At 57.1% G+C, this 20,182-nt stretch overlaps 2 protein-coding genes across 2 annotated transcripts; both read right to left on the bottom strand.

Moving 5' to 3' along the window:
- Positions 1-5,046: 5,046 nt before the first annotated feature.
- LOC111152739 (forkhead box L1) lies at positions 5,047-6,081 on the bottom strand. Its single transcript, XM_022511335.1, has one exon. It carries the CDS (start codon positions 6,079-6,081, stop codon positions 5,047-5,049), a length of 1,035 nt encoding a protein of 344 aa, XP_022367043.1.
- An 8,640-nt stretch (positions 6,082-14,721) lies between these two features.
- LOC111153054 (forkhead box C2) lies at positions 14,722-16,986 on the bottom strand. Its single transcript, XM_022511857.1, has one exon. It carries the CDS (start codon positions 16,984-16,986, stop codon positions 15,481-15,483), a length of 1,506 nt encoding a protein of 501 aa, XP_022367565.1. The 3' UTR covers positions 14,722-15,480.
- Positions 16,987-20,182: the final 3,196 nt, after the last annotated feature.

Here is a 20,182-nt window from a genome sequence, read left to right as displayed (position 1 = left end):
CAGATTCTCAGTGAACTGAAAGATTTCCGCGTGGCGTTGCTCACAGACCCTGGCAACTCAGGCTCAGAACTCTGTGAAGGCAGAGACTGTGTGCCCAGGGACAGGGCCCCCCGGGAGCTAAGTCCAGACCCAGGCCCTGCCCCCTTATGAGGGTCTCTGATAGCTCTAGAGTCACCTCTCCTGGAAGCCTGGCGGGTAGGAGAGTCGGATCTCCTGGAAGGCCAGCCATGGCTGCCAGTATCGTCTAAGACATCCTAGTCCTGGATCCTGGACCAACAGTGTGGTCAGGACAGGTGCCACCGACCAGCCTGAAGGAAGAACACTCCCTCCCCATCTGCTGTGCTGGGCACAGTCTGTCTGCCCTGCCACCACCCGGAGCATCGTCAGTCCGTCCTGGCCTTGCGGGCGACCCCTAGGTACTGCATCGCCTGGGCTCCCTCGTAGGCGGGCGTCCGGCGGGCTCAGCCAATCAGAGACATCCACGGGAGGCTGGAAGGCAGGACAGCAGAGGGGCTGGGGCATTCCTCCTCAGCTCCCCCCAGTGCCAACACTGGGGCTGCAGCCACACTCACCCATACTCGCCATGGAGCGGCCCTTCCCCTGGCCTGCCCCCCACCCCTCCCCACCGTAAGCAGTCCCTCAACTCTGGTCTTCTCCATCGGCTCATGTAACGGGGTTTCTGTTTCCTGCTGAAACCCTGATTCTCATGCCTAATGGGAAAAGGTTAAGACCAAACCTTTGCCCCACCCCCTCCTTCACTCTCCCCCCTCACTGCCAGGGTAAATAAAGGCAACAGAGGGGCGCCTGGGTGGCTCAGTGGGTTAAGCCTCTGCCTTCAGCTCAGGTCATGATCTCAGGGTCCTGGGATCGAGCCCCGCATGGGGCTCTCTGCTCAGCAGGGAGCCTGCTTCCCCCTCTCTCTCTGCCTGCTTCTCTGCCTACTTGTGATCTCTCTCTCTCTCTCTCTCTCTCTCTCTCTCTGTCAAATAAATAAATAAAATATTAAAAAAAAAAAAGGCAACAGAGTTGACCACGTAATGCCCCCACCCCGGGACCTAGGACATGTGCTCTAGTTAGTTACCCCCTTTCCTTAGGGCCACCTTCCAGGGCCAGAACTGAATCTTGCACTCGCTCTCATCTGCCTACGGTGCCAGAGACCCTGGGCTTGAATACGCATCGGGCCCGTGTGCCCCTCACACGGTCTGCCTGGTGGGAATGGCATTTGGGTGCCACTGGAAGAGGCAAGCCCCTCAGCTCGGCCCAGTCTCCACCACGTCCTAGTGCTCCCCACGAGGATGCTGCACACGTGTCTGCCTGGCCCTAGAGAACCCCGAGTCCGGTGTTCCTGAGTGAGGAACCTGGATGAGGACAACTGTAGTAGAGAACTTGCCGTTTAGCTGTTCAGGTGTGTTTTTTAAAACTGCTGGAAATGTGGATCCAAAGAATTTTACCTTTCCAACGAACGCATGCTCTTTATTTTTAAACAATGAACTTTGCTTATTATCGTGCCCGTTTTTTACTTTATGGAGTAACCTCCGCTTCCTGCAAGCAAGATGTCTCCAGACACTGTGAAGATGGGAAGTGCACAGAGCTGAGGCTCCCTCTCCGGCTCCTCTGCCTCTGGAAATATCACCTGCGTCTGAGACGCTTACAGTAGCTTTCAGCGGCAACAGTAACCTCATGGCAGGCCAGTACTTTAACCCGCACGTGGATATACCCCAGCCCCTCCTGCTGAGACGGTAGGGACCACACGTGGCCTCCCTCACAGAGAGATGCCATTAGATCTGAAATGGCGAATCACATCCTGCTCAGGTTCTGGAAAACTTTCGGAGGCATTTGAGACCCAGCAGGGCCATTAGCTACTACGAGAGCCCACGAACGCCCAGTACCAAAGCAAAAGGCCTTTGCAGAGTTCTCTTATCCTTGCACAAGTCATAGAAGCAAAGGCCTCAACGCTGATGTGCCTTCCAAGACTCTTTAATGAAATCTTTGTTAGTTTCATTAGAAAAGCGCAAAACCCAAAGCTTCCCTGGCTGGAACTGCGTCAAGAAAGAAAATCTTTCCGAAAGCAGCAATGCTTGGATTAATCTGAAAGGATTCAGCGTTTGATCTGCGCCCTCTGTCCCACTCCTGTGCAAACAAACATGACCTTCTGCGCGTCCCTGTGTACAGAGCCCACGCATATGCACACGGGCATGTGTACAAGCATGCACACCCATGCCCAGCCCTCTGTGTCCACCACGGTACACGGCACTCACACTCCATCCCCACGATGATCGGCGCGTGGCCGTGTGTGTGCGCACTGAGCTCGGACCTCAGACCTTTCTCAGAAAGACAGAATCTGTTCCCTTTGTTCAGATGGGAGCACAGGGGCTACCTTTAGATCGCCTGAGAGTAGAACGAACAAGAAACCATTTTCTGTCTTACTGACCTGCAGCCTGGGGCCTGTGGTTAAATACGGAGTACTGGCTCAGCCGCGTGGACCACTAAGACTGACAGGTCCTCCCTCTCTTCCGTAGGAAGGAATCTGCATGGGATTGTACCGATTCCATACATCCTGTCACTCTCCCGTAGCCCATTCCCCCTCAGCCTTCCCAAACCAGATGAACGTGGGGATTAGGGACCAGAATGCCTCCTTATGTGTGTATAAACACTCTTACACAGCAGACACATGCTCCTGCCTCTTTTTTTTCCGAGTCATAAAAATGATGTTTATATTATACTTCTTGGAATTGTAACTCTAACAGGCCATCTTTTTTTAAAACGGCAGGACTGGATTATTGGCTTCTCCAGAAAACAGCCACCCTAAATTAACAAAATGCATGAGATGGCAAATCAAACGCCAAAAAAAAAAAAGAAAAATTAAAAACATAACCAACACCGTGGCGTCTTCACAATGTTCCAGCAGCACCCACCGACCCCAGGCTTCTCTGCTCCTGCTCTACCCATTCCATGTGTGAACCCAGCCTCGGAAGCCAGAGCCCCTGAGATGCTGACGGGGCTCCCACATGTAATCCCCGGCTCGTCTCTCCTATTACACTGTTTGCTTATTCCCCCCGGTAGTCCACTGAACCAGTCACCGAGAGGTTAATGAAAAAACAACTTTATTCACAGAGGCTGAGACTTTGGGATAACAAAATGTCCAGGACAGCCCTTCCGCCACATTGTAGGTTAATCACAGTGAGCCTGGGTCTCTACAGTGGGATCTCATCAAAGTTCTCAAAATCAAGGACACTGTGCAGCTCACCAAAACGTCCCCACTAGCCTGGGCAGACTATGCTCAGGGAAACGTATGGGTCAGTGGCAACTGCCTTTAAGAAGAAATTCTCAGAAAGTCAACTCTGTGCTTCCTAATCATTAGATCATTACGCATGTCTGAAATGTCCTGTCGAGGATATTCAGTGATATAGGCTCTCTTGCTGGAAAGTTTGTGTTCATCTTTATACAAGTCCTGGAAATTACTTCCAAAGAAGTTATTTTTGAAGATCTGTTGCAGCCTACCTCCAGAACTCATGACTTACTGGGCCTTTCCCACATCAGATAAAACTAAAGTCACCTGGAGGTTCAGAAAAGTCCGTTTCCCCCACAAGGCAACCCAAAGAGGGAGCGAACCAAGAGGTCAGATGCACTTCCCAAAAGTTCCAAGCTGAACTGGGTTGTAAAAATCTACATCTTCTTATCCAGATCTTTGTTGCAGGACACCCCCCTCCCGGGCCCCAACCTTCTTGCTCCCCAACCCCCAGATTTCCAGACACCTCCATAAGGTGTTTATTAGCTGTTGGCTCTGGGCCCCACCCCTGGGAAGGGGCTCGGAGGGAAGATCTGGGTGCTGGCTGGGATGCCATCAGCCGGGAATGTCGGAAAGAATCCTCCCCCTGAGCCTCCTATTTGAGGTCCAAAGACAACCCCCAGCAGATATCAGAAGTTTCCCTTTCTCTGCCCAGCATGACCCATCTTGGCCAGTATCTGCTTTTCGTGTCTGTTTCATCCAACTCTTTGGATTAAAAGTGGTCCTTTCTTACACGATTCTGGAAATTGTAGGAAAAGTCAAACCTAGGTCTTGGGAAAAAAACACTGAGATGGAAAATCTTCTATGTCCAAGACACCTTCCCTCCCCCTCACACACTTCCGGTGTCCTCTGCTATCTTTTGATCCCTTAAGAACAAAACAACAAGGTAGGACGCCTGCTAATGTCGGCAACAAGTCCAGGAGATCATGGGTGCTGACTAGCGTCCTGTCATAATGCAACAAAATTTCTTTATAGCATGTACTTTCCTACTAGCAGTTGTTAATACAGACAGTTTCACAGGGCAGTTGTACTATAGCCAAGCATCTAGCCAAAGAATATAGCATATTCCTTTTACTGTCTAGAAAGAAAAAAAGAGAGAAATTCTCTATTTAAAATAAAACTGTGGTTTCTTAGGTTGCACCTGGACATTGGTTGTAAATCCTCACCAGGCCCTAGATCTCCCAAAGAACCTGAAACACAGGGGTCACTGCCAGTGTCCCCACAACAAGACTTCAAGGACAAACCCAGCTGTGAACACCCACCACCCCATGGATTCAAAGCCAAGGCCTGAGCCGCAGCAACAATGGAGCTGGCCACGGTCAGACTGTGGCTCTGTCTGAAAGCACCCCACTGTCCCTTCCGTCCTGCTCCCTGGTTGTCTGGGCCCTTCTGCTCTGGACATGAAGGACCTGTGCTGGGTAGCAAAAGATCACAACCTCAGACTGACCTAAGATCAAGGAATTCTCCTGCTCTGGCAGTAGGGGGTCTGAGAAGCCCAAGTTCTAGCCAGGCAGTCTTTTAAATCTCTGAAGGTGCTCCGGGTTCTGGGAAAGTCCACCTCACCTCGGAGGAGGCAAGCCACGGTGCCCACCTGCGTGCAAAAGTTGATAACACTTCCCAGGATCCACACGTTGCAGAAGAAAAGATCATTTAAAAAAAAAAAATTATAATAAGTGGCTCCTTTCCCCAGCGATGGGACCCCTGGTGACTCACAAGCCCAGCCGAGGGTGGGGGAAGGACCTGCGCCACCGCCGGCCTTACTGGAAGGGAAGCGCGCTGTCGGGAAGCTGCAGAGGGAAATAGGACAGGAAAGGGATCCCGAGCTGGTAAAAGCCGCCCTGGACGTGGGGGTCGAGCATCAGGGAAGCGTTGAAAGGCGGACGGAGGCTTGAGGAGGGGGCCACAAGTGAGGCCCCCAAGCGGCTGCAGGGCCGGGGCTTGGCGCCCCCCGAGAGCTCTCCCCCTCCGGCCGGCTTCTGACCCCGCCGACCGGCCAGGATGCTGTCTATGCTGAAGCTCTTGGACTTGTCGGAGGTCTTCGGAGAGCCGTGGGAAGCAGGGCGTGGGGGGGACGCCGGGCCATCCGCCGTGCGAGGTGGTTGGCCTAAGGCCAAGGCCGCTGCACCCTGGACAGCGTCGCCCCCGTCCTCCGGGGACGCGGGCCCAGGCCGGTGGAGGGGCGCGGGCGGAGAGGAGCCGTCGCGCAGGGGCGAGGAGCGCGCGGGCTCTCCCTCCTGGCGGGGGGTCGCGGGGCCGCGGCGCCCTGACCCGCTTCCCGCCCGGGGCTGCGCCTCGGAGCCGTCCTCCTGCGTCTCGGCGCGGGCGCGCTTGGCCTCCGGGGCCCCCGGGCCTGGCTTGGGCTTCCTCTTCCGGCGCCGGTAGTTGCCGTTCTCGAACATGTCCAGGCAGCGAGGGTCCAGCGTCCAGTAGCTGCCCTTGCCTGGCCGCCCCTTCTCGCGGGGCACCTTGACGAAGCAGTCGTTGAGCGAGAGGTTGTGGCGGATGCTGTTTTGCCAGCCCTGCCGGTTGTCGTGGTAGAAGGGGAAGCGGTCCATGATGAACTGGTAGATGCCGTTCAGCGTGACCCTCTGCTCCGGCGCGTCCTGGATCGCCATGGCTATGAGCGCGATGTAGCTGTAGGGCGGCTTCTGGGGCGGCTCCGCCCGGCCCGAGGCGGCCAGAGCGGCCGCGGGGGCGAAGGCCAGAGGCAGCCCGGGGCTCTCGGGGCCGTACAGATAGAGCATGGGTGAAGCGGCCAGAGCGGGCAGCCGGGGACCGAAGAGGTGGCTCATGGCGAGCCCGAGGCGGCGCTGCGCTCCCCGCGACGCAGGCGACCCAGCGGCTTAGGGACGGCGCCCCGCGCCGCGCGGGCCCTCCCGGGGAACCCGCGGTGCGTCTGCCTCCGGCTCCGCCGCTCTCCCCGACCGCTCCGTGCTCTGTCCCTTCATGGCTTTAAAAATGTTAAATAATTGTTGTACGTTTGCTATTATATGTTGACTTAGCGCTGGAAAATAAATTGTCTATGATAAACAGTCGTTGTGTGCTCGGCCCACCCACATTAATTAAAATTTCATTGCTGAAAAACTCCAAGCTTTTCCCTCCACGTGTCTTTTTGATACCAGCCAATCGGTTTCGGGGCTCTTCCTTCATTTGTTTATAGAATTAGTCTGTTGATAAGTCCGCCCACCCAAGTTGAATCAAGCTGTGTTTATTTGGAAAAATTTCCGGGCACCCAATATATAAACGCACTGATCTGATGTTTGAAATATCACGTCCACCCCTTGACGCTGTAAGCACACACAGTCAGTGAGGCAGGATGTGGACCTCGGCGGCTGGGAGCAGGGTCTGCCGGGCCAGGAAGGAGAGGTGGGGATGGGCGGGGGGTGCAGGGGTGAGTTTTGCCGCTGGCCTGGGGGAGCCCGGTTATCCCCAGCCTCCCACAAAAGGTCTTTTCTTCTCTCAGGCTTCATAGATGCGGGGATGCCATGGTCTCATAAAACGCCTCCCTGGGGGTCTTTGGAAACTTTTAGATATTGGGGGGGGGGCGTGGCGTGTCTGTCTAAGAGGTCTGGGAGCCTGGGAGCCTGGGAGTCTCGGGAGAAGAGGATGCAGGTTTGGAGAAACCATTGGGATGCCCTGCAGGGGCTGGAGGCACTGGGTGGTGGGGGCTGATATTCCAGAGGGGGCCAGCCTCTACCTCCAGGGCTCCCTGGGGACCCAGAAGAGACCTCCAGGAGCCCAGCTTCCCCGAAGCCAAGGCCCAGGGTGCTGGGGAGGGAGGTCGAGAGGGGCAGGGGTACCTGGCCCACCGCTTGGCTGAGGGTAGCTCCAAAATAGACCCATTTGGAGAGGTCGGGGGAGAAGCTACCGCCTTTCTGATGGGACTAAGGTCGCAAGCAAGGAGCACCATAAAAGGGGAATTTGGCAGCTGTGGCGGGAGAGCTGGAATTTGTGAATGCGGGTTTCTTGCTTTATATTCTGCGCTTTCCTGTTTATAACAAGGAGGGGGGTTATAACAACTTTACAAGTGCACGCAGCTGGCCGGTGATTACATTAAGCATTTGGGAAGCCCGCTTGCTCTCCACCGGCCCCCCCACCCAATCACCCTGGGGTGTAAGCACCCCCACCCCTGTCTCATTTTACATTCAGCCAAGTTAGATTTTGAATCAAAAACCCCGGAGGATGCCGATTCAGAAGGCACGGCGTTCTGTTCCTCCACAGGGTTGCTGGGGTGGGGGTGGGGGTGGGGGTGGGGGGCATCAGTGCCCCTGGTTCCTGTTTATGATCTCTGCTGAAGATTTTCTAAAAGAAAAAGAAAACCACTTGGGATAACTGAATTAGCGTTTCATTGAGTAAACCCTGTGGGGATGCCAGAGAAGAGAGAGGGAGGGGTGAGGGTCGCAGGTGGGCGTAGGAATGGCCCACGGGTGGCCCTGCTCTGCGGGGAAGGAAGCGGGAGGCACAAGGGGGCAGGCATGTCAGCCGCCGCCTGTGTCACAGAGAGGCGACTTCTGTTTGCGGAAGGCCAGGTCTCCCCTGGACAAGGGAAGCTGGAAGAATCCCACTCCACAATGGGGTCTCCATAAAGTAACTCGGATGTTTGGGGGTTCCAGATAGCAGGGAAGTGGGTAAGTTTGACACACGCAAAAGGAAGTCAAAATCAGAGTCGAAAAACCGGTTTGGGATCAGGCGAAGCTTGAGGGAAAGCCAGGCTAGGCGCTGGGACATCTCCGGGCCTCCCTCCGGGGCGCTGCGCTTCTAACTTAAGCCAACCTGGCTTCGGCCTAGGTGTGGAGGGCGGCCCTCTAGGCAGGAGGGGGCGGGGCGCTGTCCTCTCTGGATCTCAGCGGGGACCCCCTTCAACCCTGGGGGGGAAACACCTCAGGGCCCGAGCGTCTGCAACCCGCGGCTCCATCGTCCCCGGAGTCCCCCAACCTCTCCAGACCAGCGCGCCCCCCACCCCCGCCGGCAAGCTCAAGTTTGGGTCTAGCTTATGTCCAGCCTCAGCTCTCGCTCCAACAGACCCAGAGGAGGAGACAAATGGGGGTCACTACGCACCAACCCCTCCGCACCCGGAGCCCTGCCGGGCGCTTGCCCTGCACCCGACGTCCACACGCACATCCCTGCCTCTCCCGAAAGGCGCGCGGCCTGAAGCGCTACTTCTAAACTCCAAGGCAAACCCGAGCTTGAATCCGTGCAATCCTAAACGCCGCCCAGTCTGGGCGTGGTCGGGACGCAGGCGGGGACCGCGCGGCTGCTGGGCGGGGCACTGATAGTCAAGCGAGAAAGAAGGAAAAAACCCCACTTCGGGTGGCGATCTGGAGAGGCGCGTCCAGCCCCACGCGTTTGCAGATTTGCGGCGTCTCCGGGAGGTTCCTCCCAGCAGGAGAAGTGCGTGGCGCCCTAACCCGGCTCCCCCGCGGGGTCGAAGCCTGGGGTCCCAGGCCGGGAGTTAGTAACTTGAGCCTAGGAGGAGCCCGCGGTGGGAAGGAGCCCCGCGCCGGGGCATGTTTCCGGGGAGAGCATGGCACAAGCCTCTGGCGACTGAGTGCGGATGCGCCCTCGTGCGGAAGCTCTGTGTGTTGAGGCCCTGTCTGAGGCCAGCTGGGGTGCAGAAGAGCCTGGGGGGACGGCCAGGCTGCCTGGGTATCCCAGAAAGCCAGATGGGGACACTGAAAGTTCTCCCTAGGCTCGGAGTCTTCAGGTCCCCCCAAACGCGTTCATCTCTGAAGTCAGTGCCACTGCATCTCCCAGCCTGCAGCAAAGCCCTGAGATTTCCAGCCTGCCCCCATGCTCCCCGAAGGACCTTGGGAGTTCCCACTCTGGGGTCTGTGTGGGATGAGGGCAGGGGGTACAGTTCGCAGCCCCTAGGGAGAAAGCCTGCTCCTTGGGCACCGGGGCAGAGGCCAGGCACCAGGCAGGACCAAAGGGGCCTCAGAAAAAAAGGCTGAGGGGAGGGGAGAAACAGGAGGTTTTCCTACCTCCCTCGCCCCAAGGCATCTCCCCTTCCTCTGCTCCTCAAGTCAACTGAAAAGCAGATACTCAAGTGAAGGGTGATCTGTGTCATCTCCCAAATATTGGCTCACTCATCTCGGAGCAAAGACAGTCGACAAGGTGTATATACACACGAATGAACGATCGCCCATGCTTGCAGTAGGTGTGAGGAGAGGGTGGGAAGATACAGAACCTCCTCAGCCAGGTCACCTTACTGACACCCTAAAGTGACGCTGGAGATGGTGATGACAAGGACTGTAGGAATGACTAAGATGTCTTGATCGCTACTATGTGCTGGCACCCTCCTAAAACCTCTCTTGGATTAAGTCACTCCTCCTCTCGGCTCTAAGAAGCAGGAGCCTTCGTCGTTCCCATTCTGCAGACCAGGACACCAAGGGCAGGAAGTTAACGCGAGGAAAGGTTGCAAAGACAAGAGAACGATCCCATGATAATAGGATTACTGTGTGTGCGTGCCAAGGGCCCTCACAGCATCGATGAGAGACAGGGGTGATGGATTCGCCCATTTTACAGATGAGATTTGGAACGGGCAGAGCAAACACCCCAGACAGTGGAGGCTGTAAGGAGCCGAACGGGGTGTTGGAACCCACAGGGTTTCCTGCGAAGGTGGATTCTCTGAGGTCTGACGTCCTCAGGTGCCGGCAGAGGCTCTGAGAAGTGTTTCTGGAGCACGGTCTCCTGCTGCTTCTCTTGGGCGAAGTGAGCCACGGATGTGACACTCAGCTGGTCTGCCGAAGCCCAGAGAGCAGGGCAGGATTTTCCAAATTACTGATTTCCTTAGAGCTTGTCTTGTTCCCAGTAGTGATTTAAAGGGTCTAAAACAGGGGCGGTTCGGGCATAGCGGGCAGCAGCCTGACACACACTCACCGGGGAACAAAGAATCAGGGCTCTCCTGGTGTCGCGGTAAATCCCGACAGCTCACGGGGAGTCCTCCCTGCGGCCTGGGCACTACCCAAGGACTATCCTGATGTGTGTTGGGTTCACACATCCTCAGCGATAAGCCTATTTGATGATCCTATCACTTCTCAGTTGAGAAATGGGCCCAGAGAGCTTGAGGGAGCACGGCCGAGGTCCTGCGAACCCTCGGTCGGCCTGAGAGGAGGCCCTGGGCCGGCTCGTGAGGAGTCAGTGCAGAAGGGGCGGCCTGTAAAAACAACACGTGGGCAAAGAGGGAGCCCCGCGGGGGCCGTTGGGAAAGGTAAGACCCAGGGCCCAGGGCCACTGAGCCAGGGGTCAGACGGGCCTCTCTGGCCTCCGTGACCTCCAGCCTGGGTGGGCACACGGACTGCACGCAAAGCTGTCCCCCAGGCTGGGGCAGCCGTCCCCATACTCCCCAACCCCATCTCCTTAAAGGGACCCGTGTGGCCAGGGAGCTAGTCCATCTGCCAGCCCACCCCCGGCCCTTCACGCCGGCTTTGCACACGCACATACACGCGCACACAGCCTGCCGCTGGCAGAGCCACCAGAGCCACACACTCGAGAACCGTACTCTACACGGGCCGCGTCCTCCCGTGTTTGCCGAGAAGCGGGAACATCGCCATAGCCCGGAGCGGGCTGGTGCAAATCCAGGCCGTGGCGTCCAGTCGGGCCAAGTGGCCGTCCTCGCTGGAGACTCCCTGAGACCGCTCACCCCCTTCCCTTCGTGCCTGTGTCAGAAAGCAAACATTTCCGACGCCTTGGCGAGCCGAGGCCATGCAAAAGGGAGGCGGGCAGGGAATGCTTCTCAGGGTTTGGGAAAGCATTTCGAGTATGTGGTGCCAAAAGGCCCTTTCTGCCGGCACCGGCCCTGTGGGTCCTGCTCACCTAGAGTCCAGCCCCCCAGCCACCCCTGGCCTGGCTGCACTGAAGGCCTAGAACCTCGGGTCTCTCTCTGTGTCCACCACACCCTGAGGGGCAGCAGTGTCCCCTCGGGGACGATGCAGGCACCCATGCCCTGAGGCACGAGGCCCAGGTTCCGAGACCCCAGCACATTCTCGAGAAACTTGGTTCTGCCCATTAAATAATGGGTCTCCGCTTGGTTAGCTGTCTCTGCCCACCTCGGGTTTATGGTTATCAATGAATTCCAATCACACCGAGCTTGGCCAACACCCTGTGCGTGTTTTGGATTCAGGGTGGGGGTGAGGAGTGACGGACGAGGCAAGTGGGCACCAAGGCTCGTTCTCACTGGGGGATCTGGGAACGCTGCCCTCTCCGCGTTGGATGCAGCTCACAGGACTCTCCCAGGCCCAACAGCAACCCCAGGCAGTCTTGGGGTAAGAGGAGATGGACCCCAAAACATTTATGAGCCAAGCACCAAAGTTCCTGGGACCCCACATTTGCTCCTTCCTTCCACTGTGGATCTTTGTTTCTTGCCAGCAAGGTAGGGGAGTGGTGATAAGTGAGGGCCCGTCATGGAAGCACGCTGTGCCGAAAAGGGCAGGACTGGGCTGTGCCACACGCCCTTACACACACCTGGTCATTTTAGAGATGAGAAGACTTAGACCAGGGAGGGAAGTGGTTCGTTCACACAGCATCAACCAGGCTTCCATTTCCCAGCTGGTGCTCCAGCAGTTAAAGGACATAAGTCTCCACTGATTTGGTGTGGGTGGGGACAGGCTACTGGACCCTGGGGCGGGGGCGGGGTGGGGGAAAGGCCACCTGGCTGCAAACGCAGGTCCGGCCTGGGGAGAGAGGCTGGGCCACACACGACAGTCCCTCCCCAGGAAAGCTGTGAGCTTGGGGCATGTCTTGGATTCTTACAAGAAGCAGCCTCTGTGGGGCTGGGAATGTGTGGGATTCTCAGAGGCCGTGGAGAATCTCCCAGCAGCCCACGTCTGTCCAAACAGGGCCCTGGTTAGCTAGAGTCACGGCCAAGGCCCACAGGGCCAGCAGGGTTAACTCTATGGGCAGTGGTCTCTGCCCGGTGTTGGGGTTGCTTGCATTTTATGTGCAGTATCGTTGAGACCTGCCTACTTAGCTCCATGTTACTGGGGCAGGAAGGAACGTGGTCACCCAACCTTCATGCAAATTGCGCCTGTCCCGGCAGAGCAGCACGGCAGGGAGTCCTGGCAGCCTAACACCAGCATTCCGGCCCTTCCACTTCCGACCTCTTTTCCCCTTTTCCTGATAGGCCCTAGGCCTCCGGAGGACTGAGCAGCCCAAGAGAGGGGAGGCCAGCGGATAAGCAGAGCAAGGACAGCCTGTGCCCCCGCGAGGTCTTTCCGCGTCAGGCAGCAGACAGGCAGGAGCCCCGGGGACCGGCAAGGCAGCAGTGGATCTCCTGGGTTCCGCACTGCTCAGTTTCACGCTGCTGGGTGCCCCCTCCCCACGGGGGAGCAAGGGGCGCCCGGAGGCCGCTCAGTTTCTAGGCCGGAGGCTGGAATGACTATGGGGATGCTGAGCGCAGTGGGCTCTGAGCGCCCTGCCCAGCGCACAGGGCAGGCCTTCTGGTGGAGCGAGTTTACCGGCACCTACTCTGGCCCCTGAGGCCTCAGATGCAGGAAGCTTTCAGGGCCAGGGTGTCCCAGCATACCCAGGCCTTACGTACTTCTCCCCTATGCTGCGTCCAGAGGCCTGGATAAAGCCCCAAACGCAATCCCTCCAGCTGACCACGCTCCTAGGGAAATGGAAGGACCCCCAGCCATGGCCTCTATGGGCCACAGGGACCCTTCTGGAGCTACTCACTTGGGTGATCGGCAGGCGCACAGGGATTTCTTTCAGAGGCCTCCCCAAAGATAAAACATCTCAGTGTGGCTTCGGGGACAGCCCGGTTCTCACTCAATTCTTTCCCATTTCTCTCTCCTTTATTTCTCGTGTGACTCTCAGACCTCGTCTGAATTCCAAATCTTGAGATGAGGGCAAGCGTACAGGGCAGACGCTTAGGAAAAATCTGGGGAAGGAGAAAGCCAGTGGCAAACATCATCTCGAAAACAGGAGCAAAATGGGACCAGAGTACCGAGCTGGGTACTCTACTAGGAGGGCTGGCCTTTTCTGCGGCCGGGAGAGGGGACGCTGTCTCCCTCTCTTTCCAAGCTGGCTGGTCCAGCTCGCTCATCCAAAGCAAGGGGGCCTGGGGGCCTGCTGGAGGTCAAGCAGCAAGCACTGGGGCTCTCGGATCCTGAGCACTATGGAAAGGAATAAAATGCTGCTTGTATGTCTTACCTGCCGCCACCTCTGGGGCCACAGCTCGAAAAAAATCTGTGTTGCACATATGGGGAAATTTATTTTGCTCACACGTCCCCCGGTTCTATTTCAGCGAGACTTAGAGACAACGTGCCATGATGAAAACAACAACACAAACCCAGGTTATGTTCAGTGCCACTGCATGGAGGAAAATCAGTTTTTGGAAAACTCATCATCGCATGAAATGTTAAATTCACAGGGAACTGCAGCCTTTTCAAAGTACAGCTCACCTCCTCTGGTGGGAAACCCATTCCCAGTTTGGAGCTCTGGCTTCAAAATTCACACGGAGAGACCAGCAGGGGAGTTGTGCGTTTGGGCCAGAGAAACAAATAAAACCATTCCCCTGCCCCAGCCATATCTCACAACAGTCTCATTGTTATTAAAAACTTTAAAAGACAAGATACCAAAATTGGAAGTGCAAATGATCTCCCTATTCCTCAAAGTCCTGAGAGTTGATAAATTTAGAGCTCCAAAAGCATCGTCAATTATTCTTGAAGGCTTTACAATTTTTCACTGCAACGGGGTAAGGATTGACAAAAATCAAATCAAGAAGTGAAGAGGTCCGAAAGCCAGCTCTGATCTAGCCACTGGCGGGAATGGTCGTTTCGTGATCCAGAATCAGTCCCCTCTGGACCTTCTCCTGCCCACGTCAAATCCTTTTCTGGAAAACCATTCCAGTGGGGAAGGAAGTCCGCATTTTAGGAAATGGAGGGAAAGCAGGACTCCCCCTGGTTCACAGCAGTTAGCTAATGGAACACGCTTATCTTTGCCCTCCCTGGTCTCCTCAGTTGGGGATGGCTGGATGCGGAGGTGCAATGGCACAGTTTGTTTTGACAATTGGCATGTTTTGCTGCATTTAGCAAAAACCATTTACAGCAAACACGGCGACTGCGCCCAGTCCTTGAGGCGGCCACATCCAGCCGGGGCTGTTTCTTGACTGCCTAGGCCAGGGTGGGATCTACATTAATCGAAAGTCTTTTCCGTCACTAATGAGATAATAGGGGAGTGCCCCCATCCCTCCTTGGTCATTCTCCTCACATCCATCTATCAGTTTGCCCACCTGCGTAACAAAAATAATGAAAACAGGTGGATTTGCAAAAACGCACCTTGTTGGGTTTTTTTGTTTGTTTGTTTTTTAAATGCGAGAGCACAAACACACTGTCCGGACTTTGGGCAGAAAAACAACACGGGTTTATTTTAAGGTAAGTACAACAATTAAGACCACATAAGACAAACACAGGTGAAGTTAAATTTTAAAGTTTTTTTTTTCTTTTAGGAACGCTCAGGGAGGAATCTACTACACAAAGCCATCACACTTTGTAAATAAAAAGTATCAGATACTTGACTTCTTTATCCGCCAACAACAACAACAAAATAAATTATTTCCTTGTTTTGCAAAAGACCTACCACCGGGAATAGAATGATATCTCGTAAGTGTACAGGGATTAAAAACCCCACATAGGTTTCTTGAATTTTCATTTTGGCAGTTAGAAATGGTTGGACAAGGTGAAAAAAAATCATCCAGTGAACTCAACTTTAAATATTATATTAATGGCTCTGAACAACAACAAAATAGCCTGATTACAAATCCACACATTTGTACAGCACGGTTAGAGAAATTTAAAATTACACACAGCACAAACGGAGTCTATAGAGGCCCCCATAACTCTATGGGGGCCTCTACAGAGAGTCATTACTGGGTCGCTAATGGGATTTGGTCCGTAACTTAATTTTTGAAACCCCAGCTGGAGCGGTGAGCACAACCATCCGGTAGGGGAGGGGGCTTAAAATCAATATTCATTTCGCTGGACTGCGTCCCTTTACCGGGGCTTCTTAGGATCTCGCAAACCGGGCCGCGAATTAAAGTTACCTGCAGCTTCGCAGAGGGCTGAGGCCGGCGCGCGCTCCCTGGGCTCCCGGGTCTGAGAAAAGGCTGGTGGGCATGTTTTGGTTCTCTGCGGCCTGAACTGTCCTGAGAGGTCGGGTGTGGGAGGCGAAGCCGGAGCGGGCCAGGCGGGTCAGTACTTGGTGCAGTCATAGGAATAGGGGGTGGCGTGGCGGTAGAGAGACGGCGTGGATCTGTAGGGCAGCTGACAGCTCGCGTTGGTGCTCACCTGCGGTTCCCCGAGGGTCGAGTTCTCCATCCCCAGCCGGTGGGAATTGAACATCTCCCGGACGTTGGGGAAAGTCTGCTGCTGGGCCGCGAACGTGTGGCCCGGGAGGTGGTTCAGGTCCCCGCTGTGGTTGAGATACCAGGAGGCCGCCTGGGCCGCAGCGGCCCCGGGCTGCGGCGCCGGCTGGGGCTGGGGAGCCGGCGGGGGCGGCGGCGCCTGCGGGTGGTGGTGGCCGTGATGCTGGTGGTGGTGGCCGGCGGCGGCGAGCGCGCCCTCCTGGCCGGCGGCGAGGTTGAGGGCGCTCAGGGGCGACGTGGGGCCGCTCGGGTGGTCCGAGAGGGCCTCGTCCAGCGCGGGCGGGACGCACATGTGCGCGGGCCGCTCGGCGCCGGTGTACAGGCTCATGGCGCGCATGCTGCACTGGTAGCCGCCGGCGCCCCCGGCCTCCAGGCCCTGCGCGCACGGCTGGCCGTAGGCGGCGGGCGGCGCGGTGGCGTAGGACAGCGCCAGCGGCGGCACCACCAGGCCCGCGCGCCCGGACGCGGGGCTCAGCTCGCCGCCGGGCGGCGACGTTCGCAGCGTCATGATGTTCTCCACGCTGAAGCCGGGCAGCCCGTTGGGCGCGCCGGCGTGGTGCTCGGGCAGCGAGCCGTCGGGGGAGCCGGCGGGCGTGGAGGCCGCGCTGCGCGGGCTGCCCTGCAGCGCGCTCTCGGGGCTCAGCGTCTCCACCTTGGTGATGACCGGCAGCGCCGGCGACGCCGCCTCGCTCTTGATGACCACCTTCTTCTCGACCTCCTTGGGGGCGTCCGCTAGAGGGGGCCCGGCCGGGGCGCCCTTGGCCGCCGCCGGGGGCGGCTCCTTGAGGTGGGCCCGCTCCTCCTTCTCCTTGGGCACGTCCTTTTTCTTGAAGCGCCGCCGCCGCCGCAGGAAGCTGCCGTTCTCGAACATGTTGTAGGAGTCCGGGTCCAGCGTCCAGTAGCTGCCCTTGCCGGGCTTCTTGTCGTCGCGGGGCACCTTGACGAAGCATTCGTTGAGCGAGAGGTTGTGGCGGATGCTGTTCTGCCAGCCCTGCTTGTTCTCCCGGTAGAAGGGGAAGCGGTCCATGATGAACTGGTAGATGCCGTTCAGCGTGACCTTCTTCTCCGGCGCGTTCTGGATCGCCATGGTTATGAGCGCGATGTAGCTGTAGGGCGGCTTTACGAGGTCCTTGGGCGCCGCGGGCTGGTGGTGGTGGTAGGGCGCGTAGGAGCGGCCCATGCCCGCGCCGTACTGCTCCGGGTGGCCGGAGTAGACGCCCATGGGGCTGGCCATGCCGCCGTAGCTGCCCGCCGCCCGGTAGTAATTTTGCTCGCTCAAGTAGGGCACCACTCCCAGGGCGTTGGGGTCGGACACCGAGTAGCGCGCCTGCATGCTGCGTCCGAGACGGCTCGCCGCCGCCTGCGCGCACGCACCGCGAGGAAGGCCCTGCGAGAGCGAGAGCGCGAGAGAGCGAGGGAGCGAGCGGGCGAGAGGCCGGGAGCCGGCGGGGGGAGCCCCGGGCGCCGGGAAGCCTTGGGGGCGAGGTGGGGGAGGCGCCGGCCCTGAGCGCCCGCCGGCGCGCGGAGAGGCGACGCTCGTCGTCAGCGGACCGGGCGGATCGGCATCCTGGAGGGCGCGCCCGGCGAGCGCAGCGCTGGCCCCGGCTCGCTCGCCTGCTGGCTCTCGGGGCCGGGGGTGGCCGCCCGAGCTGGCGGCCGGGGCGCAGCGGAGACGCCACGCGCGCAGCGGAGCGAGGCCGGCCGCTCTGTCCGCGCCGGGAGGGGGACGGCGGCTCTCCTAGCTCCCCAGCGAGGAGGCAGCCCTGAGGGTCAGCAAGCCGGGGTCCAGAGTGGCCGCCCTGCCGAGCCCGGAAAAAGAGGCAAAGTCCCTTTTAGGGATTGGGAAAAGTTTCAAAAGTCTTCTTGCTGAAAGCAAGTTTTTACTTCCCTCCGGCCACGCCCCCTCCGGGGACTGCAGACCAATAGCGCGCCAGCTGCGGGGAGCCGGCGCCAATCGGGGCGAGGAGCGCCGGAATCCGTCGGCTCTAAGACCCCGCGGCTCGGAACCAGACTCCCCTGCGCTGCAGGCTTCCCTCGAAAAGATTTTTTTAAAAAGAGTGATATCCTCTTAAAATTTATTCTATTATCACATTTTGGTTCATGGGCCCACAGGCTCGGAGGAAAAAAAACCCAAAGCCCCATGCTCCTTTGCAGATAAAGTTAGTTTGAGATATGAAATCGAATTGATTAACGTAGTCTAATATCTCCCCAAAGAACTTGTAAGTAGCAAAGACCCTGGGACTATTTTTCTTATTAATGAGTGATGAAGCGAATAATTAGATTTCCTAATTATCGGGGCCCAGGTGTCATGGATTCTGAGCAGGCGTGCTGGGTTGGTAGGGAAGGGGCCTCCTTCTGGATGTTGTCATCATTTAAGGAAAAAAAATTAATTTTCAACAGAGAGTTTCCAGGTTCAGGGCCGTCAAGAATAACCCAAAAGCTTTTAGAGGCAAATTATGGAAACTGAATGCATGCCCCTTACCTCCGCCGGGGGGAGGAGAGCAGGCGGGCCGCGGCCTCCACAGGGGAATGGCAGAGTGAGGGAAACAGCAGTGTCTTGAGAATTTAATGTCCAGTGCGCGGTGGATTCGGTAAATCGCCCGCGTCACCGTGGGCAGTTTTGTAGGGTTTGGGGAAAGAGAGTGGAATAGCTCTGCTAATTTTCCGCACTCCCCTCCCGCGCAGACGATCGCAGACCACCTTCTCCAGCTTTGCAGGGCCTCTCCCTTTTCCCAGAGATAAATTCCCTTGGACAGGCTGACTCCCGCGCTCCCCAAAGACGGGAACAATGCAGCCAGCCACCGGCCCAGGCAGAGCCGGGGTTCCTCTGCCAGCGAGGAGGAACCCAAGCCCGCTTTCCGCGGGGGCTGCGCCCGGAGACGCGCGTCCGTGGCGCCGCACAGGGCGGCCTGCGGGCGAGGAAGCTGCCCCCGGTCCCGTCCGCTGGATAGCCAACCCCGGGGCGCAGTCCCCACCTCCCGCTCCCGGCAAAGCCCCTTAGGGACTCTCCAGGCTGACTTTATGTCGTCGTCCTTTGATAAGGCGATCTGGGCACCAGGGCTCCGTGGGAGGAGGGGGTAAGTGACCCCTCACGGTTAAGACACCTCCAGAGGTTATGCGGTCGGGATATCGCCCTGGAGCGACTCGAGGTCTTCGCCCTTCAGAGCTCTCCCCTCTCCTCCGGATACCCCGGGAAGTTAATTTGTGGACGACTGAGTATTCCTCCAACACCTCCAACAATCGGCTCCCCATTCCCCGCTTCTCCTTGAGGGGGAAGGACACTCATAAGAAGGGCTGAAGACTGGTCAGAATTCTTCTGCTAGTTGCCCCTCGGTTGGATAGGGAAGACCAGTGATGAAACTCTTGTACTTACCCACCCCACCGCCCCACCGCCCCTCTTCCTCGGTAGCTCACTTGATTCCCAGGAAAAGGGTGTGAGACAATCCGCCCGCGCTCAGCTTCGGGAGGTGAGGACAGGGCGTTGGAGACATCTCATTCATTTTCAGGAAAGGAACAAAAGAAGAAAACATGCGTGTGCGTTTTGTGTGAGTGGTACTGTCTCTGGGTAAATTCACAGTCAGAGGGCAAATGCAAACCAGGTTCCCAGGTTTCGTAAAGAAGGTTCCCCTTCAGTATTCTACTTCTGAAACACGATTTTTTTATGGGTGCTGTGAGTCTTTCTTTAACTTGATTTTTTTTTTTTTTTTTTGCAACGAAATAGAATTAAGCTTCCCAGTCCTCAGCTCCCAGGCGAAGGGTCTGAGAGTTCCTCCGCGCCCCTACGCCTTTATTATTTTTTAGTATGTTCAGATACATTTTTTTTAAATGCCTTCCTCCTGGAGTGTGTGGCAGGCACCTCGCATTCTTACTGTTTCACTGGAAATGCAAACTCTTGATCGAGAAATATTCCTCGGTCTGTAGGCTTCCTGTAGAAATATTATTCACTCTGCTTTTATGAGGTGCTTAAAAGAAAATGTATCACAGCACAGGGTAAAACCCAGAAACACCGAGGACCATGGAAAACAAATTCCAAAAGGACAGCTTCCGTCTGAGTTTGCATTTACAGGGGTGTCCGGGTTTAACATAGCGTGATCTGCAAAGCACTAGGTGGAGTCGCTAAAATTATTGCGCCCCCCCCCCCCAAAATTGGGGTTGGTAGGAAAGAAATCCTATCATCTAGACAGAAAAGGTGAGAGACATTTCCCTCCGCCCCCGGCCCTCGGTTTGGTCTCGGCTCCGAAGGACCCCGGAGAGACGTCTGCACGGGTCGGTACAGCAGCACCTTCCGCACACCTGCGCTTGGCGGACACCTGCGCTGCCCACCTTTCCGGGAATCTGCGGCGGGTCTCCGGGGGGGCTTCTGGTTCATGGACGGTTGCGTCCCCTCCGGAGCCTGCGGTCGCGGAGCCGAGAGCGGAATCGGGCCCCGGAGGGTGCTGCGTGTCTCCGGAATCAGGAGCGGTGATGAAGGCGGGAGAAATTCAAGCCCCCGCGGTCGCCCCCTTCCCCCTGCCCCCCACCCAGCACGC

The sequence above is a fragment of the Enhydra lutris genome, unplaced genomic scaffold (assembly GCF_002288905.1).
Source record: "Enhydra lutris kenyoni isolate GAN:26980312 unplaced genomic scaffold, ASM228890v2 scaffoldscaffold30, whole genome shotgun sequence".
In the NCBI taxonomy this organism is placed as follows: Eukaryota; Metazoa; Chordata; class Mammalia; order Carnivora; family Mustelidae; genus Enhydra; species Enhydra lutris.
The sequence above is the reverse complement of the archived record's forward strand: the minus strand, read 5'-3'. Positions and strand labels throughout refer to the sequence as shown.